Source organism: Miniopterus natalensis, chromosome 2 (genome assembly GCF_054644295.1).
Source record: "Miniopterus natalensis isolate mMinNat1 chromosome 2, mMinNat1.hap1, whole genome shotgun sequence".
Taxonomy (NCBI): domain Eukaryota; kingdom Metazoa; phylum Chordata; class Mammalia; order Chiroptera; family Miniopteridae; genus Miniopterus; species Miniopterus natalensis.
The window spans coordinates 130,330,947-130,345,117 of record NC_142082.1 but is presented as its reverse complement, the minus strand read 5'-3'; the positions used below and the strand labels follow the sequence as shown (position 1 = coordinate 130,345,117).

At 41.9% G+C, this 14,171-nt stretch overlaps 1 protein-coding gene across 3 annotated transcripts in view; it reads right to left on the bottom strand.

Moving 5' to 3' along the window:
• GRIP1 (glutamate receptor interacting protein 1) overlaps positions 1-14,171 on the bottom strand; it is a 609,495-nt gene that overhangs the window by 128,030 nt on the left and 467,294 nt on the right. For all 3 annotated transcript variants that reach the window (XM_087814557.1, XM_016199615.2, XM_087814556.1), the window contains 2 exons: positions 4,172-4,307; positions 1,919-2,064 (listed from right to left, as the gene is read on the bottom strand). In XM_087814557.1, coding sequence (XP_087670683.1) covers positions 1,919-2,064; positions 4,172-4,307 — 282 coding nt within the window. The remainder of the gene's footprint in view (positions 1-1,918; positions 2,065-4,171; positions 4,308-14,171) is intronic.

Below are 14,171 nucleotides of genomic sequence, written 5' to 3'. Positions count from 1 at the left end.
TAGTTCGAGTCCTGGTCAGGGCACATGTCGGGGTTTGGGGCTCGATCCCCAGTAGGGGGCGTGCAAGAGGCCCCTGATCAATGACTCTCTCTCATCATTGATGTTTCTCTCCCTCTCTCCCTTCCTCTCTCTGAAATTAATAAAGACATACATATATATTTTAAAAAAGAATGGGATGTCTTTACTCCACCACCAGGTCTCACCTGGATCTCTGCAATAAGGCCCCCAAGTGGTGTGTCAGCTTCTACCCTTGCCCTGACAGTCTATCTAACACAGCAGCCAGAGTGAGCCTTTGAGAATACAAAGCAGGTTATGTCACTCCTCTGCCCCTATATCATTCAGAGCAAAATTTAAGGTCCTTCCAATGGTTTACAGAAATACCTCACCCTTTACATTTCTGACGTCCTCTCCTACTTCACTTCATGCTCACTCTGCTCCAGCCACACTGCCCTTCTTAATGTTTCTAGAACAACTCCAGATATATTCCCACTGTTTGATATTACCACGGGCTGTTCCACCTTTCTGCAATTCTCTTTCCCTGAAATCCATACAGCTAACTTTCTCACCTCCTTCAAGTCACTGGCTAACGTCACCTTCCCAATAAAGCTATTCCTAACCACATTATTTAAAATTGCAATCCCATGCCAGCACTCCCATCCCCTCTCCTTGTTCTTTCTTTTTCCCATGGCATTCATGCTATATAATGAACTGATTTATTGTGGTTTCATTTTGTTATCTGTCTTCCCTGGTCAGAATGAAAACTCCACTGATATACGTAGTGGTGGCTAGAACCTAGCAGAAGCTCAATAATCATTGCTGAACAAATAAACTGTTATTGAGTATTAATATTCAACCTGAGTTCTCACCAGTACAGAAGAGCAAAGAATTTTCTCAGGATAGCATCCATGTTATTAGCTTAATAACAGGAGAGGTGGTTGTAGAATAGCATAGCTGAAAGGCAGGACAGCAGTAACACATAGTGTTGTACATAGTATACCTCACAATGAAGAAGTATATGGACTTTGGAGTCAGGGAGCCTGAGTTCAGATACTGACTTTGCTGCTTACTAATCTGAAAAAATACTTAAGCCTCCGTAGAATGAGAATAATAATGATAATAATGCCTATCTTGAGTGTTGGTTGATTTATTTATTATTTATAAAACATGTTTACAGTGACAAGCATTGTTCTAAGTGCATTCCAAATCCTCACAACAGATCTATGAGTAGCAACTAATATTATGCCCATTTTCCAGATGTGGAAATGAGTCTCAGAAAGCTTCAGTGACTTTCTTAAAAGCTAGTAAAAGGTAGAGCTGGCCTTTGAATGTGGCTATGACACCAAAGTTCAGCTCTGCTATGCTGACTGTCCTTGTGGTGAAAAATAAGTGTATCCATGCAAGTCAGGTTCTATAGAACATCAGGCATTCAGTAAGGTCTCAGAAGGTGTTGGCTGCTCTTGTGACATTATTATTATTATTATTATTATTATTATTACTTGACAGTAATGTGCTCTGAATCTATTTTCATGCTTCAGAAATTAACATAACTATAAAGAATCAATATAAAACACATTACACATGCTTTTCCTAAGCCTAGTCACAAAGTACAAAGCCTGGATGGAACTTAATGCACAGAACTTACAAAGATGTATGCTGTTTATTAAAATAGCTTAACTGGCAAATGCAATATTCACAGATTACCTTAATGGAACAAGAGTCCTATGCAATTTCATTGTTATCTATACTCTTTTCAATTCTTCCTGAGCAGGTGATAAGTTTATTAATTCAAATAATTTTTAACTATCAAGAAACTATGCTCTGCCATTCCTGTAATGAGACAATGATAGCAAAAAGGAAAAAAGTGAGAAACAATTTTTTAGGCAAAAACATGGTGCAGCCTTGGGTTGCGATTACTTACAGACTGGTGGCAGCTCATACTCGACTTCGAGAACCACTCTTTCCCCGACATTCTTTAGCAAACTGATGATCTCGTCGTGGCGGAACTTGGCCAGGTTGATCCCATTCACGGCTTTGATGTAGTCACCCACATCCAGCTGGTCACTTCTGCAAAACAGGGGACGTCGCTTCAGGGGACGCGTCCTCCGCACGGCCTGGCCGACTACCTTTCCCCCGGCCTTCGTGATTAGCCAGCAAGGCCGACGCAGCCGAAGTCCCAGCCTCCCGGGCTACGGGGACAGTGGGAATTCAGCCGCGGTGGCTGGGAGAGTCAACGGGTCCCTCCTACTCGTGCTGACAGTTGACCTTTAGAAGTCTTGCCCTGGGTTGGCTGCTGTCTCTGATTTTTTCCCTAACCCTTCACCTGTTCTAGTTTTGAAGAGCGCCATGAAACAAAATACAGAGAATCTGCTTTAGTTGCTCTGCCCATAGGGGTCAGTTCTCTGGGGAGTAGATTCTCCAGATTCTGGACACACCAGGGCTTTTTCTTGCTTCCCATTTGCCCTCATTTTTGCCACCTGTCTTTTAGACATTTCACAGCTTTCAATATCTTTACTGGGATTTTGTCAAGTAAAGCATCAGCTTATTTTGCTATTTATTGCTTACAACATGGATGATAAAGAAAAGTATTGGTGAAGGAGAAATTGTAATAAAAATACTGGGTTTCGGGAACATTCTTGTCTCTCTTCACCACCGTAAGAGAACCCTGGCTACTTCTGGGCTTTTAGTCAAACTCTACTTGTAAGCCAAGAGTAAGCAGTGAGAAGAATGACAGGACTTAAAAATCTATGTCACTGATAAGGACCCTTAATAAAATTTTCTCCCCAAATAGAAATACCGAATTCATTTATTTTATATAAGTCCAGCTCCAATCACTCCTTTTTCCTCGAGCCTCCCTAATCCGCTGCAGCCTGCCGTCCTTGCTGTCACCAATACCTCTGGTTTACTGACACTCATTTGGGCAACTTAGTTGCCTACTGCTCTGTGACAACTCTTATGTTGTTGCTTTTCACCATTACACAATGCTATTGTTGTTCCCAAACTTTTCATGTTTTTTATTCCACATCTCCTCTAATAGATTATAAGGCCCCTTAGTTTAGAGATCTTATCTTTAATTAATTTGGTTTACTACCTGTAAAATATCAGTGCCTTAAACAATGAATATTTGGTGATTGATAATACTCAATATAACCGGCACAGCACTACTTTTAATTACAGCATCAATACAACTGCCAATGGCATTTCCCCCTGTTCACACTCGATTCCCATGAAGAAGCTCTGGAGACATATGAAGCTTGAGTACCACAACTGGCCATGACTGTTACAAAGTAAAGGAGGTTGTGGGTGTGGAAAGATGTCTCTTAAAAGTCAAAAGAAGGGAAATTAAGATGCTTGTGTTGACATCGGCCTGTTTTATAAATATACCACGGGTCACGGAGGAATCAATTGGATTAAGCTTATAAATTAATTGTACACACAGGTTCACCATTGGGAGTAACCACTATTTCAAATGACACTTTACAAGGCAAGACGTCTAAAAGTTAATTTGAGATTATGTGTCCAGGATTTGAGGTACATTAGCCTCACTTTTAATGAAACTGACCATTCCATCCCCTCTTAGAGGTGAATTTCGAATCTGTCTACAAAGCCAGCCCACCCCTGCCCGGCATCCAGGACATGCTGTCTTTGGCAATAACTCACACAATTTGAAGCTCACGGGAACAAGCACAGAATGAGACCTCCTTATCTAAGCCTTCTGTCCTTTGGAAAATCACCTCTTTGTCTTGATGAGAAGGAAAATCTCACAAGTAGAAAAGTGGAGAAGATGCCAGACCAGCAAAACTATTCCATAGAAGCTCAGAGTCCGGCCTAGTCCCACCCCCCATACATGCTACGTGGAGTGATCTGTTCTGCATGTACACGATCAAAGTGTCCCATTCCCACTGCAGCCCATCTGTGCTCGGTGGCACATGTGGAGACTAGAGCCATACAGACATTTTAAAATTAAAATCTTATGAGGTCCTGGCTGCTCCTGGGATGATCTCCCTGGTGACCTTGGTACAGGCCAGAAAAGCCCCGCTTCTGAGCCACTCCTCACCATGCTTCTGCCCGGCAGGTGTCATTTATTTATCAGCGACCTTTTCTGATGGAGCTTTATTTTTGAGCTAATGATACCCCGTGTCCTTCTGTCCACATTTCCCCGAGGCATGGTTACCTAGCTGCGATTCCTCCCTGCCGCAGGTTGGACACTCTGGGCTTGCCATCTTTGTCCACTCCGCCCGACACCGTCAGTCCCAGCGTGGTGCCCTCCTTCTTCATCAGCTCCACGACGGTGGAGCCCTTGAATTCCTCTGTTTAAAAAGAAAAGCATTTGCCTTATGAAATGAGATTGGAAACACGAGAGGTTTTACGTGTGAGGAACTGATGCCTCCCCATGAACTCTTTCTATTTTTTCTTTTATGCACAAAGATTTGCGGCCTCTTTTCATTGCAATTTGCAGAGTAGCTCATAACGATTGCATGCAGATGTTCCAGTATAGGTTATTAAAATGGGGACCACTGGGACAGTTCACTCCAGGTTCACAATAAATAGTCTGACATGGCTTATGTACCAATGGTGATATTTGCCCTTTGTGTTCTGCCATCCTCAAGTGACTTTCTCTGGCTTCTCTCCTTGTAACTCTAAAGGGAAATGAGAGCTGTAAAAGAAGAGGCTAGTCCATGTGAAAATAATAATACAAATGCATATAGTGTAGCAGCAGATTCCAAGTTCATTTTACATTTTAGCTGGTGAAGAAGACGCACACCAGAGAAGAGAGCCTTCTACAGGTTTGAGAAAAATATTATTGACTCTCTACCTCTTTTTTTTCTGCCAGGAAACAAAGTACAAGGGCATCCTGTAACAACTCATCACTCTTACAAAATATGTCACACTGTGGAAAAGCAGGTTTGGTCCTCAGAAACCGGGGTAATTGCTTAAAGCCCTCATTCTCTGCACATAAAATTGTAAAATCTTACAGGCCTTGTGGGGATCATGTGTACATACTAAGAGAGAACCCAAGTCTTTTGATTTTAGGCACAACTGAAGGTAAAAAAACTTGAGGAATATCCTTCCTTTCAGAAATAAAAATGAGCAGAGTCAATATTCATGAGTCCAGAGGCTAATTATGATAAACTCTGCTTTAAAATTCCCTGTGATGCTATTCCCCCCTCTGCTCACACACTTTCTGGGCAGGGATGGGGGAGGTGGGCAGTCTCCCAATTCCTGATTCAGGTTATGAATTTCAGGGGTTTATGAACTTCTAGGTCATCAAAGACACCATTTAAAATGCAAGAACAGACTTCCTTTTTCAAAGTAAAAAAGCCAAAAAGATTATTTGCACACCTCTGCCCCTTCCTTAATTACATATAACGGAGATAATTATTTACAAAATCTAGTTGAATGCTTATCAGAAAGGTTCTTAAATTCTTGTTGCTGGTATACTATCCCACCTGCCAATGAAAAAAATCAAATCATTTTGGGGAAAGAAATAATCTTTCATTTAATCTGGTAAGAAAAACAGAGGAAAGGAGGCAAGTGGGGGCAGGGACAGGTCACTGATGTCCTCTGTGCCCAATGAAAAAACTCTCTGCATTTTCTTTAAACAGGTAGAGTGATACTGTATCTTTAAACATTTGATTATAGGTCTTAACTTGAAGAGTTAGCAGCATAGGTTTTTAAGGGCCAACCTTAAAGGTCAGTCAGGAATGCACAAAGAAGCAACTATGAAATAGTACCACCCGGCGAGTGAGAAGATTGAATTCACAAGAGCTTCACTCCTACTCAGGTTTCCGAGAACATGCTTCCTGCATGAATGAAATACCAGCATGTGGGGCAGTCTCACAGGACGTGGACAATATAGTTTTCTTCAGAAGGAGACAGGTCCTTCCCAGGCTTCTGGCTGAACCCTGAAATCTAGAAAAGCCCAATGCCTTTAGTTTAATTTGGCCTCTGTTAAAATATGAATCTATCTGGGCTACTTTTTAAATTGGTAATAGTCAACTACCGTCTTGTTTAAAAATATTTCAAATCTTTCCCCAAGAGCTAGTTTTAATAAAAAAGATAGAAAATATTCATGCACCAGTTAATTGAGTAATTTGTGCATTCACTGATTTAAGCCCTTATTGAGTGTGAACTGTGAGCCAGACAATGAAACCGAAAGATGGAAAAAGTCTGAGATGCTTAGGGCCTGGTCCCAGAGGCAAATGATTCAGGAACCAGCAAGCCACAGTGTGGGTTGTAGGGGAGGGGGCACAGAGCAGACAGTGCTAGCAGCAATGTAAACTGAAGGCCTGCTGTTCCAAATGCGGCATTTGTGTCACAATTTTGTCTTCTATCTAATCTGTCTGTACTTACTGATCAGGATTAGCTAAACAGAACAGACCAAAGGAGAAATCTAAATTAGGCAAAACTCAGGAGTAAAGACAGAATAATGTTGCAAGAAAATGCACTGAATCACAAGAATGTTAACTGCCAATAAGTATCTCTAGTCCCTGACGGACTGACTAAATCTTTTATGGGTATGTCTGGAGAAAAGCAGCAGTCTGGAGAGGGAGGAACATGCCTCTGGAGTTCGCTGTGAGCTAACCTGCACTCTCCACTAGATTAATCAATCATGTTATGTCCCTCTTGGTGTTTAATGTTTGCATAATGATCTAATGGCAAAGAGAAATGAAGACAGATGCATTCATTTGCATGAGTTTACTTTCATACCAAAGCTTACTATACCAAGCTCTGCAGTGAAACAGTGGGACTTGGGCACGTCAACAGGTACAGACAATTTCTTTCTCTGTGACTTTAATTGCAAATATCCCTCCTGGAATCAAGAGGACCATGTAGTAAAGATGGTAGTCTCTCCAAATTAGCAAGAGCATAGGAAACAGGTGATCCTCAATTGGCAAGGAACAAGATGGTTCTGGATTTGGCAGTTTCCATAGTCACCATCTTTAGTTATCTTAGAAAAACATCGCAGGGTTATATCTGTGTGGGCACTCACTCAACATGACCAACAAGAATCTCACTGATAGAATGGGATGTAGCTGTTTGCTGTTTTTCTTGGGGTGTGTAATTCAATATTCTTAATTACTGGACTCCAGAAAGTTTTAAGAAAAATAACAATAATGCTTGGTGAAAGCAAGAGAATTCTGAAAAAAAATCTTGCAAACAAGAAAATTTGGTAACATAGATGGTTATAAAATTAATATGCAAAAAACTCATAGGCCTTATATAAACAAACAACAGCCAGTCAGACGTTATCATTGAAGAAAAAAATCATTTACAATAGCCAAAACGTTAAAACTCTAAGAGAAAATTTAATGAAAAATGTATAAGATCTCTATGAAGAAAACTTTAAAAACACTTTTGAGGGATATAAGATCAGAACAAATAGGCATCCATTCCTCATTCAATGAAAACTGAGTACCTACTATGTGTCAGGCAGTGTTCTAAGCTTTGGAAACACAGCACTGTACAAAACAGAGAAAAACCCATCTAAAACCTAATATTTCAGTGGCTAGCACAACCCAACACCACCAATAGGCCAATTCACCCTAAATTAATCCATAAAGTTCACAATATCAATAAAAATGCTAATAGGATTTTGGGGGGCACAGATATAATATATATTAGTGCAAAAATGGAACATGCATCCTTGCAAAAATTCTGTGAAGAATTGTGTTCCCAAACTATGGCAGCATGCTGCTTAATGCTGCTGTGAAGGAACAGGGGCAGCCTGCCCAGGGGGCCTGCCTGAATGGGTGATGCAGCTATGACTGAAACGCCAATGCATCTCCCTCAAGGGAGATTATAAAAAGAGCCAGGCATCCGGAAGCAGGGGCCTGGCGTGGGGAGGCTGGCAAAACCTCCTTGTCTGCCCCCAAACACTGGCCAGAGCCTGGGACTGCTTGGACATACAAAAAAATTATAATTAAGATAGAAAAGCGGAGAAGTATCACAGGCACAGTGCATTCAGAACCCATATTAGACCTTCTTAGTGTTAGTAATACTGTTTTACATGGAATAAAAGTAAGGCGTAATAATTGTATTTTGATCTGTGAAGCTCCCAGTGCCTGGAAATTCTAACCTCACTGCTTATTTAAAAAGTACAATTAGGCTTAGACCAAAAGAGGGAGTTACCTCTAATTTTGGAAGTTCCCTAAAATTCAGGGGCTAAATGAACAAGGAATTACAAAGTGAACAATTATAAAAACAGTTGCTGAAAGTGGGGAGACAGACAAAAAGTGATGATTATAACAAAGAGTGACAAGGGCTATGAGAGTCAATACACAGAGGGCTGTTATGTTCCAATCTGGGAGGATCCCTCATCGGACAGGCAAGCAGTGTGCTCTGGACAGTTCTTTGGAGGAGTTTTTCATGAGCTAAGTCTAAAAGACAGCTTCAGCTCAGCAAATGCGGGGAGGGGAGGTGTTAGAGGCTGAGGAACAATACAGGCGATGACATGGTTCTGCCCAGTGCAAGCCCATCCCTGATATTAGGGAAAAGCATTCAGTATTTCATCATTAAACGTTATGTTAGAGGTTGGGATTTGTAGACACTCTTTATCAAGTTGAGGAAGTTCCCCTCTGTTCCTATTTTTCTGAAAGTTTTTTTTTAATCATGAGTTTAAATTTTGTCAATTTTTTTGCATTGACTGATATGATCATGTGATTTTTCTTTAGTCTGATAACGTATTACATTGATTAATTTTCTAATATTAAACCAATCTTACATTTCTAAAATAATCTCTGTTTGCTCATGGCATACGATTCTTTTTCTATATTGCTGAATTCTATTTGCTAATATTTTGTTAAGAATTTTTTTTTGCATTTATATTCATGAGGGACATAATCTGTAGTTTTCCTTTTGTACTATCTTTGGCTTTGGTATCAGGCCAATAATAGTAGCTTCATAAAATGAATTGGGATATACATGTCTTCCTCTTCTATTTTTTGGGAAGAGGTTATATAGAATTGGTATTTATTTTTTTTAAACATTTGGTGTAATTTTTCAGTGAAGGCCTCTGGGTTTGGGCATTTCTTCTTTGTTTTTTTTTTTTAGTTTTAAAATTTGTAATTGAAAAAATTTCCGGAATAGTTACAGGGTTATTTAATATCCAGTTCATGTTGGGTAAGTTGTGGTACTTGGTGCTCTTCAAGGAATCAGTCCATCTCAATTAGATGAAAATCCTTACAGGTAAGGAAATGGGCACTGGTATATTTTTAAAAGGCCCCATGTGATCCTAACATGTAGTCAAGATTAAGAGACTTTGGTTTACGGTTTGGTTCATAAGGAAAGATGAGTGGAAAAGAGACTGGGAAGCAAACAAAGACGTGCTAAGATTTGAGTAATAAAAAAGCTTAGCCTGTTGTTAGTGTAGAGCAATGGATTTGGTAATGATGACATGAAGTGTTGGGGAGAAAGGCATTAGATTTGGGTCTAGGAGAACCATTTACAGGCCACTGCAGTAATCCAGTGGATTAATTAAGTTAGGCTAGGTTGTGTCAACAACTCCAAAACTGAATAATGGCTTAACCACAACAGAAGTTTCTCCTGCTCATACACAAGTCTAAGGTAGGTGTCCTGACCAGCAGCCAGCTTGCCTCCACATAGAGATTCAGGGATCTATGCTATTTTCCACTTTGTGACTCTGTTGTCTCCTAGAGTGCTGGTTTCCAAATTATGCACTAAGGTGCCTCAAGGTTCCACAGTGACCACCAGGGACGATTTTAAATTTCTGAGGGAAATACAGTTCTACTTGGTATCTGTTGGACACAACACAACTGACTAGCTGGAAAAAGTTTTTTTTTCAATCTTATCTTTCCAAAGCTGGGTTTTTGGTGGTTGCTGTGAAAAAAATTAAAGAAAAAAAAAAGCCAAAATCGATGTGGAACAGGAAATGAGGTTGTAATATTTAATTTGATTTGAAGGTTGAAGAAGTTGTGCGATGCCCAACAAGCCACACACACACATACCAATACTAACCACTGGTGCTGGTTTTAATTTACATGTATATTTTCAAATGGTTACTAAGTGGTTAGGATATAATTATGCACTGTGTTGTTTGGACCTAACTACTTAATGGATAGAACTGTTGATATTTCATTTGACCTAGAGGTACTGTGAAAAGATCACTGACATACTAAGGGCTGTATGAACTGAGGAAGTTTGGTGACTTCTGCCCTAGGACTTGATATTGTCTGCATCACCAGGTGGAAGGAGAAAGAGAGGTCTCTTAAACGCCACCACTGGCCTCCTTCTGTTCACATCCAAAGGCAAGAACCTGTTGCCTGTCACACCTAACTGCAAGGGAGGCTACGAATTAGACTGTAGGATAGGGTGGATTTGGGGGGACAGGTAGACAACTCATGAGAGACTGAAATCCACCAGTAGCGATGTGGGCCGTGTGGAGTCAGATATACTGAGGAAGAACTGCCCTGAGTTCGAGACAAATCAGTGGGTGTATGTGGGGGGGGGGGGGGAGTGGTGGGGGGAGGAGAAGTGAGGAACTGTGAGAGATAAGAGGACTTGTTTTTTTAGGGATACTGACGCCTGTCGCTAAGTAAGGGAGCCTGAAAAACGAGAGGAAGTTTGTGTTGCTATGACTGACTGGAGGTGGGTAGCTACACGATATGATGTCACTCAGAGAGAAACTAAGTGAGATTTAAGTACCAGGGAAAAACTTAGTCTTAGAATAGCTTTTGTCACGCCCCAAACAAAGTGAGGCGTCTGTAAGGCCCTCACCCCACGGCTCTAATATAAAAAGAGAAAATGCATTTTGAATGCAACCACCAAAGGCATGTTTGGCAAAATAGGCGTTGGTGAGGCTCTTTACTTCTTGAAGTCCCGTTAACAACATACACTATTAAAAACATCACAAACAGTGAAACAGAAATACCACTGGTAAAAACTCTACACGGTAAGCCACAGATTTTCCAGTGCTAGTGACAGAGATAGTGCTTGGCTCCCTCTGGATCTGCAGTGCCTAGAATGGTGCCCGGCACACTGGCAGGTGCCTCCTGGCAACTGCTGATACATGAGCACAGCAGTCCTGACGCAGGGAATTGCGACGGGGCGGTGGGCACTGGCTCGTGGCAAACAGAGTTATCGCTGGGTGGTGCAGAAGGAAATGATAAAGGAGCAGAATTTGAACAGGAGGAGACATATTTCCCTAAGCTTACTTGGCTGATTATTTTTTACCATTGCCTTAGTAAGAGGGATAGAGGCTTACACCGGAATGCTTCAGCTATGTCTGGGTATTACTTTCGGAGAGAATATTATTGCTCACACTACAATTTTATCTGTATATTGCTTTTAGTGATGCCGCTAGAAAGTTTATTCCCCTCAGGAAATAAACAGATGCTTTTTCCAATACTCATTTCGAGTCCTCCTAACATCCCCGGGTTTAGCAAAGCTGCGGGGATCAAAGCGGGGTTTCTGAGATGAACGGCTGCTCTTCCAGGCTCAGCTCTTGTCACCCACGCCAGCAGGGAAAGGTCTTCTGGCACTTTCCATCTTAATGTAGTGACATGAGGGATCTACCAAAATTTCTCTCATCCCCTGGGAGCCTGAGCAAAAGTCAGATTAGTGGCAGGGATGTACAGCACATAAATATTACCCAGTACAAAGAGTCCTGTGAAACAAAACTATGCTGGGTATTTATCTTACACAGTGAAGGGGAGGGCTGGGTTAGTATCTGTCCGCTTCTTGGAGCACCTTAAGAGAAAGAGGGTATACAAATATGCAGCACCAAATACAAAAGTCTGAGGCCCCCGAGAGCATGTGATATAGATCAGGATGAAAGAAGAGAACGGGATTAACCAAGACGGCAGCGGATTGAGCGGAAGCTACACTGACAGGCTCCCAGGACCAAACGGGAATTACAACTAAAATAGAGAAAACCCATCCTGAATAATCAACTGCAACTGAAGACGAGCTGGAGGGCACCCTCATAACCAAGGAGGAAAAGCGGGGACCACAGAGACTGGTAGGAAGTGCGGAGGCGAGAGAGGGCTGGCTGGGCTCCCACAGGCAGCAGCTGAAGGTCCAGGGGGGTATCTCAGCTGTGGGGGGCTCCCACTGAGGACTCTGGGGCCTAAACACCAGGCTGGGCTTCCTAGCCCAGAGCACAAGGACTGAGAAGGGTGCCCACATAACATCTGGCTGTGAAAAGCAGCCGGATTTCTGTCTGCCAGGGAGAGACGGCTGGAAATGCAGGCACCCTCTTAAAGGGCCAACACACAAAGTTTCCTGTCCAGCCACTCACCTTGGGCTCCAGCAGAGGGAGGGCAGAGTGGACTAGACTGGTGAGAAGAATCTGGGGTTTTGGACCTAGAGACAGAGCTCAGAGGGTGGCCATCTGGATTCCTGTGCTGAGTTAAACGTAAGCAACTGCCATGGCTAACTTTGAAATTGCTCTGATTTTCAATGTACTCCTAAATAAATTAACTGCGTTCTTATAGCTACTTGTGGACCCTTTTGGTCTAAAAATATTTTTTGAACATCTACAGACTCTGTGCTATAGCAAATTGCTGAACAAATTAATGAGATATTATTGGGGAAGGACTTTTTTTTTTATGTCTTTTTCGGATATCCTTTTGGCCAGTATCTTATGTTGAGAAATGATTGAAACATGAAAAACTAGAGCTGCTGTGCTAGAATTAGAATGAGCAGATGGCCTGGTCTGGGAGTCCAGCTGAACAAGGGATGAGAAAGGATACGTCTTGTCCAGCTGGTGGGTGAGAAGGATCACTCCAGAAGTGAGGGAAGACCTCAAGACAGACAGGTATCAGGTGGCATTGCTCTCACAGTTAGTAAGAGCTCGGCACTGGTGAGTTAGGTGGCTTAGCTAGTGCCCAGGTTAGGGGAGCTAAATGTTACATAAGGACTGTTGTTTTTTCCAAGATAACTGAAAAGACAATGCCTGGGAGCCCATTCTGCCTGAAGAGGAAAGCGAGGGAAGATAAACTTCAACAAGAAACCAGGCTTCTTAAATAACCAGGGCAAAATGGGACTCAGAGCTGCACTTGCTCGGCCTCCTTCCACGGAGACCTAAGTACCCAGGAGTCTAGCATGAGCTAGACAACCTGACCGAATGGAGAAATAAAATAAAGAGTCCCTGACACCTTTTAAGATTATCCATCATTTTAAAAGCAGTTCATACTTTAAAGAATATTCTCATATCCATTATCTAATTCAACCCTCAGAACAATCCTGTGAGGATATAACTCCCAATTTCATAGATTAAGAAATTGAGACTTGAATATTTGCTAAGCAGAACTTTGTATCTGTATTAAGCACATGGAATTGCCTCCTCATAGAACTGAATGTTATCAATTTTCAGAGTCACCATAAAGCAATTGCTCAACAATGGACACATGAGTGTGTAGATGAAATACTACTGAGCAAACGGCCCAAAACAATACTAGCCTCAGGCAGACTCCAAGGCCCCAGGGTAACAGTGAATCAGTAAATCTGTCCTTCTCATTTTGTTACCTATGTCAGAGGCACTTATTTGACTTTCTCTTATTTTATGAGACTTGATCCATTTCAAATAAAGGAACAGATGGAAAACTAATAGTGCAGTCACTGCAGATAACCAGGAGGCAAGGCATCAAGGGAGCCCTGTGGACTCTCCCTGGAGAAGCCAGGCAGCCTGCTGGAGTGAGTTAGAGTTTTATTAGAGTCTTACGGGGGCCCTGCTGGAATTCAGGAGTGGAGGAGGCTGGGCTGCCCCTATCAAGGTCGGCTCCCAATCCTCTTCTCAGCTTTTTCCACCCTCACAAAGGGGTAGCCTTTTCTTCTGGCCCCTCTCCTGGTCCATCTCTTCTGCTCCACATGTGAAACAAATACGTCCTGTCCCCAGGGAAAAGCTCCCCATTAGGCTGAGTAACAAGGGAACCAGGTGACAAACCCGAATCATTACTATTTCCTCTCTGCTCAGTCCTTTGTGTCAGTATCTCAATCACCATAAAACATCACCTTACCCAATTATCTTGTAGTCTCACTCTGAGGATGAAATGTGTTAGTCCTTTCCATCCATCCATCCATCCATTCATCCATCCATCCATCCATCCATCCATCCATCCATCCATCCATCCATCCATCCATCCTTCCATTGAATATCTATTGATTATTTGCTAAATGCTAGGTACCCTGATATCTAGCAATAAGTAAAACAG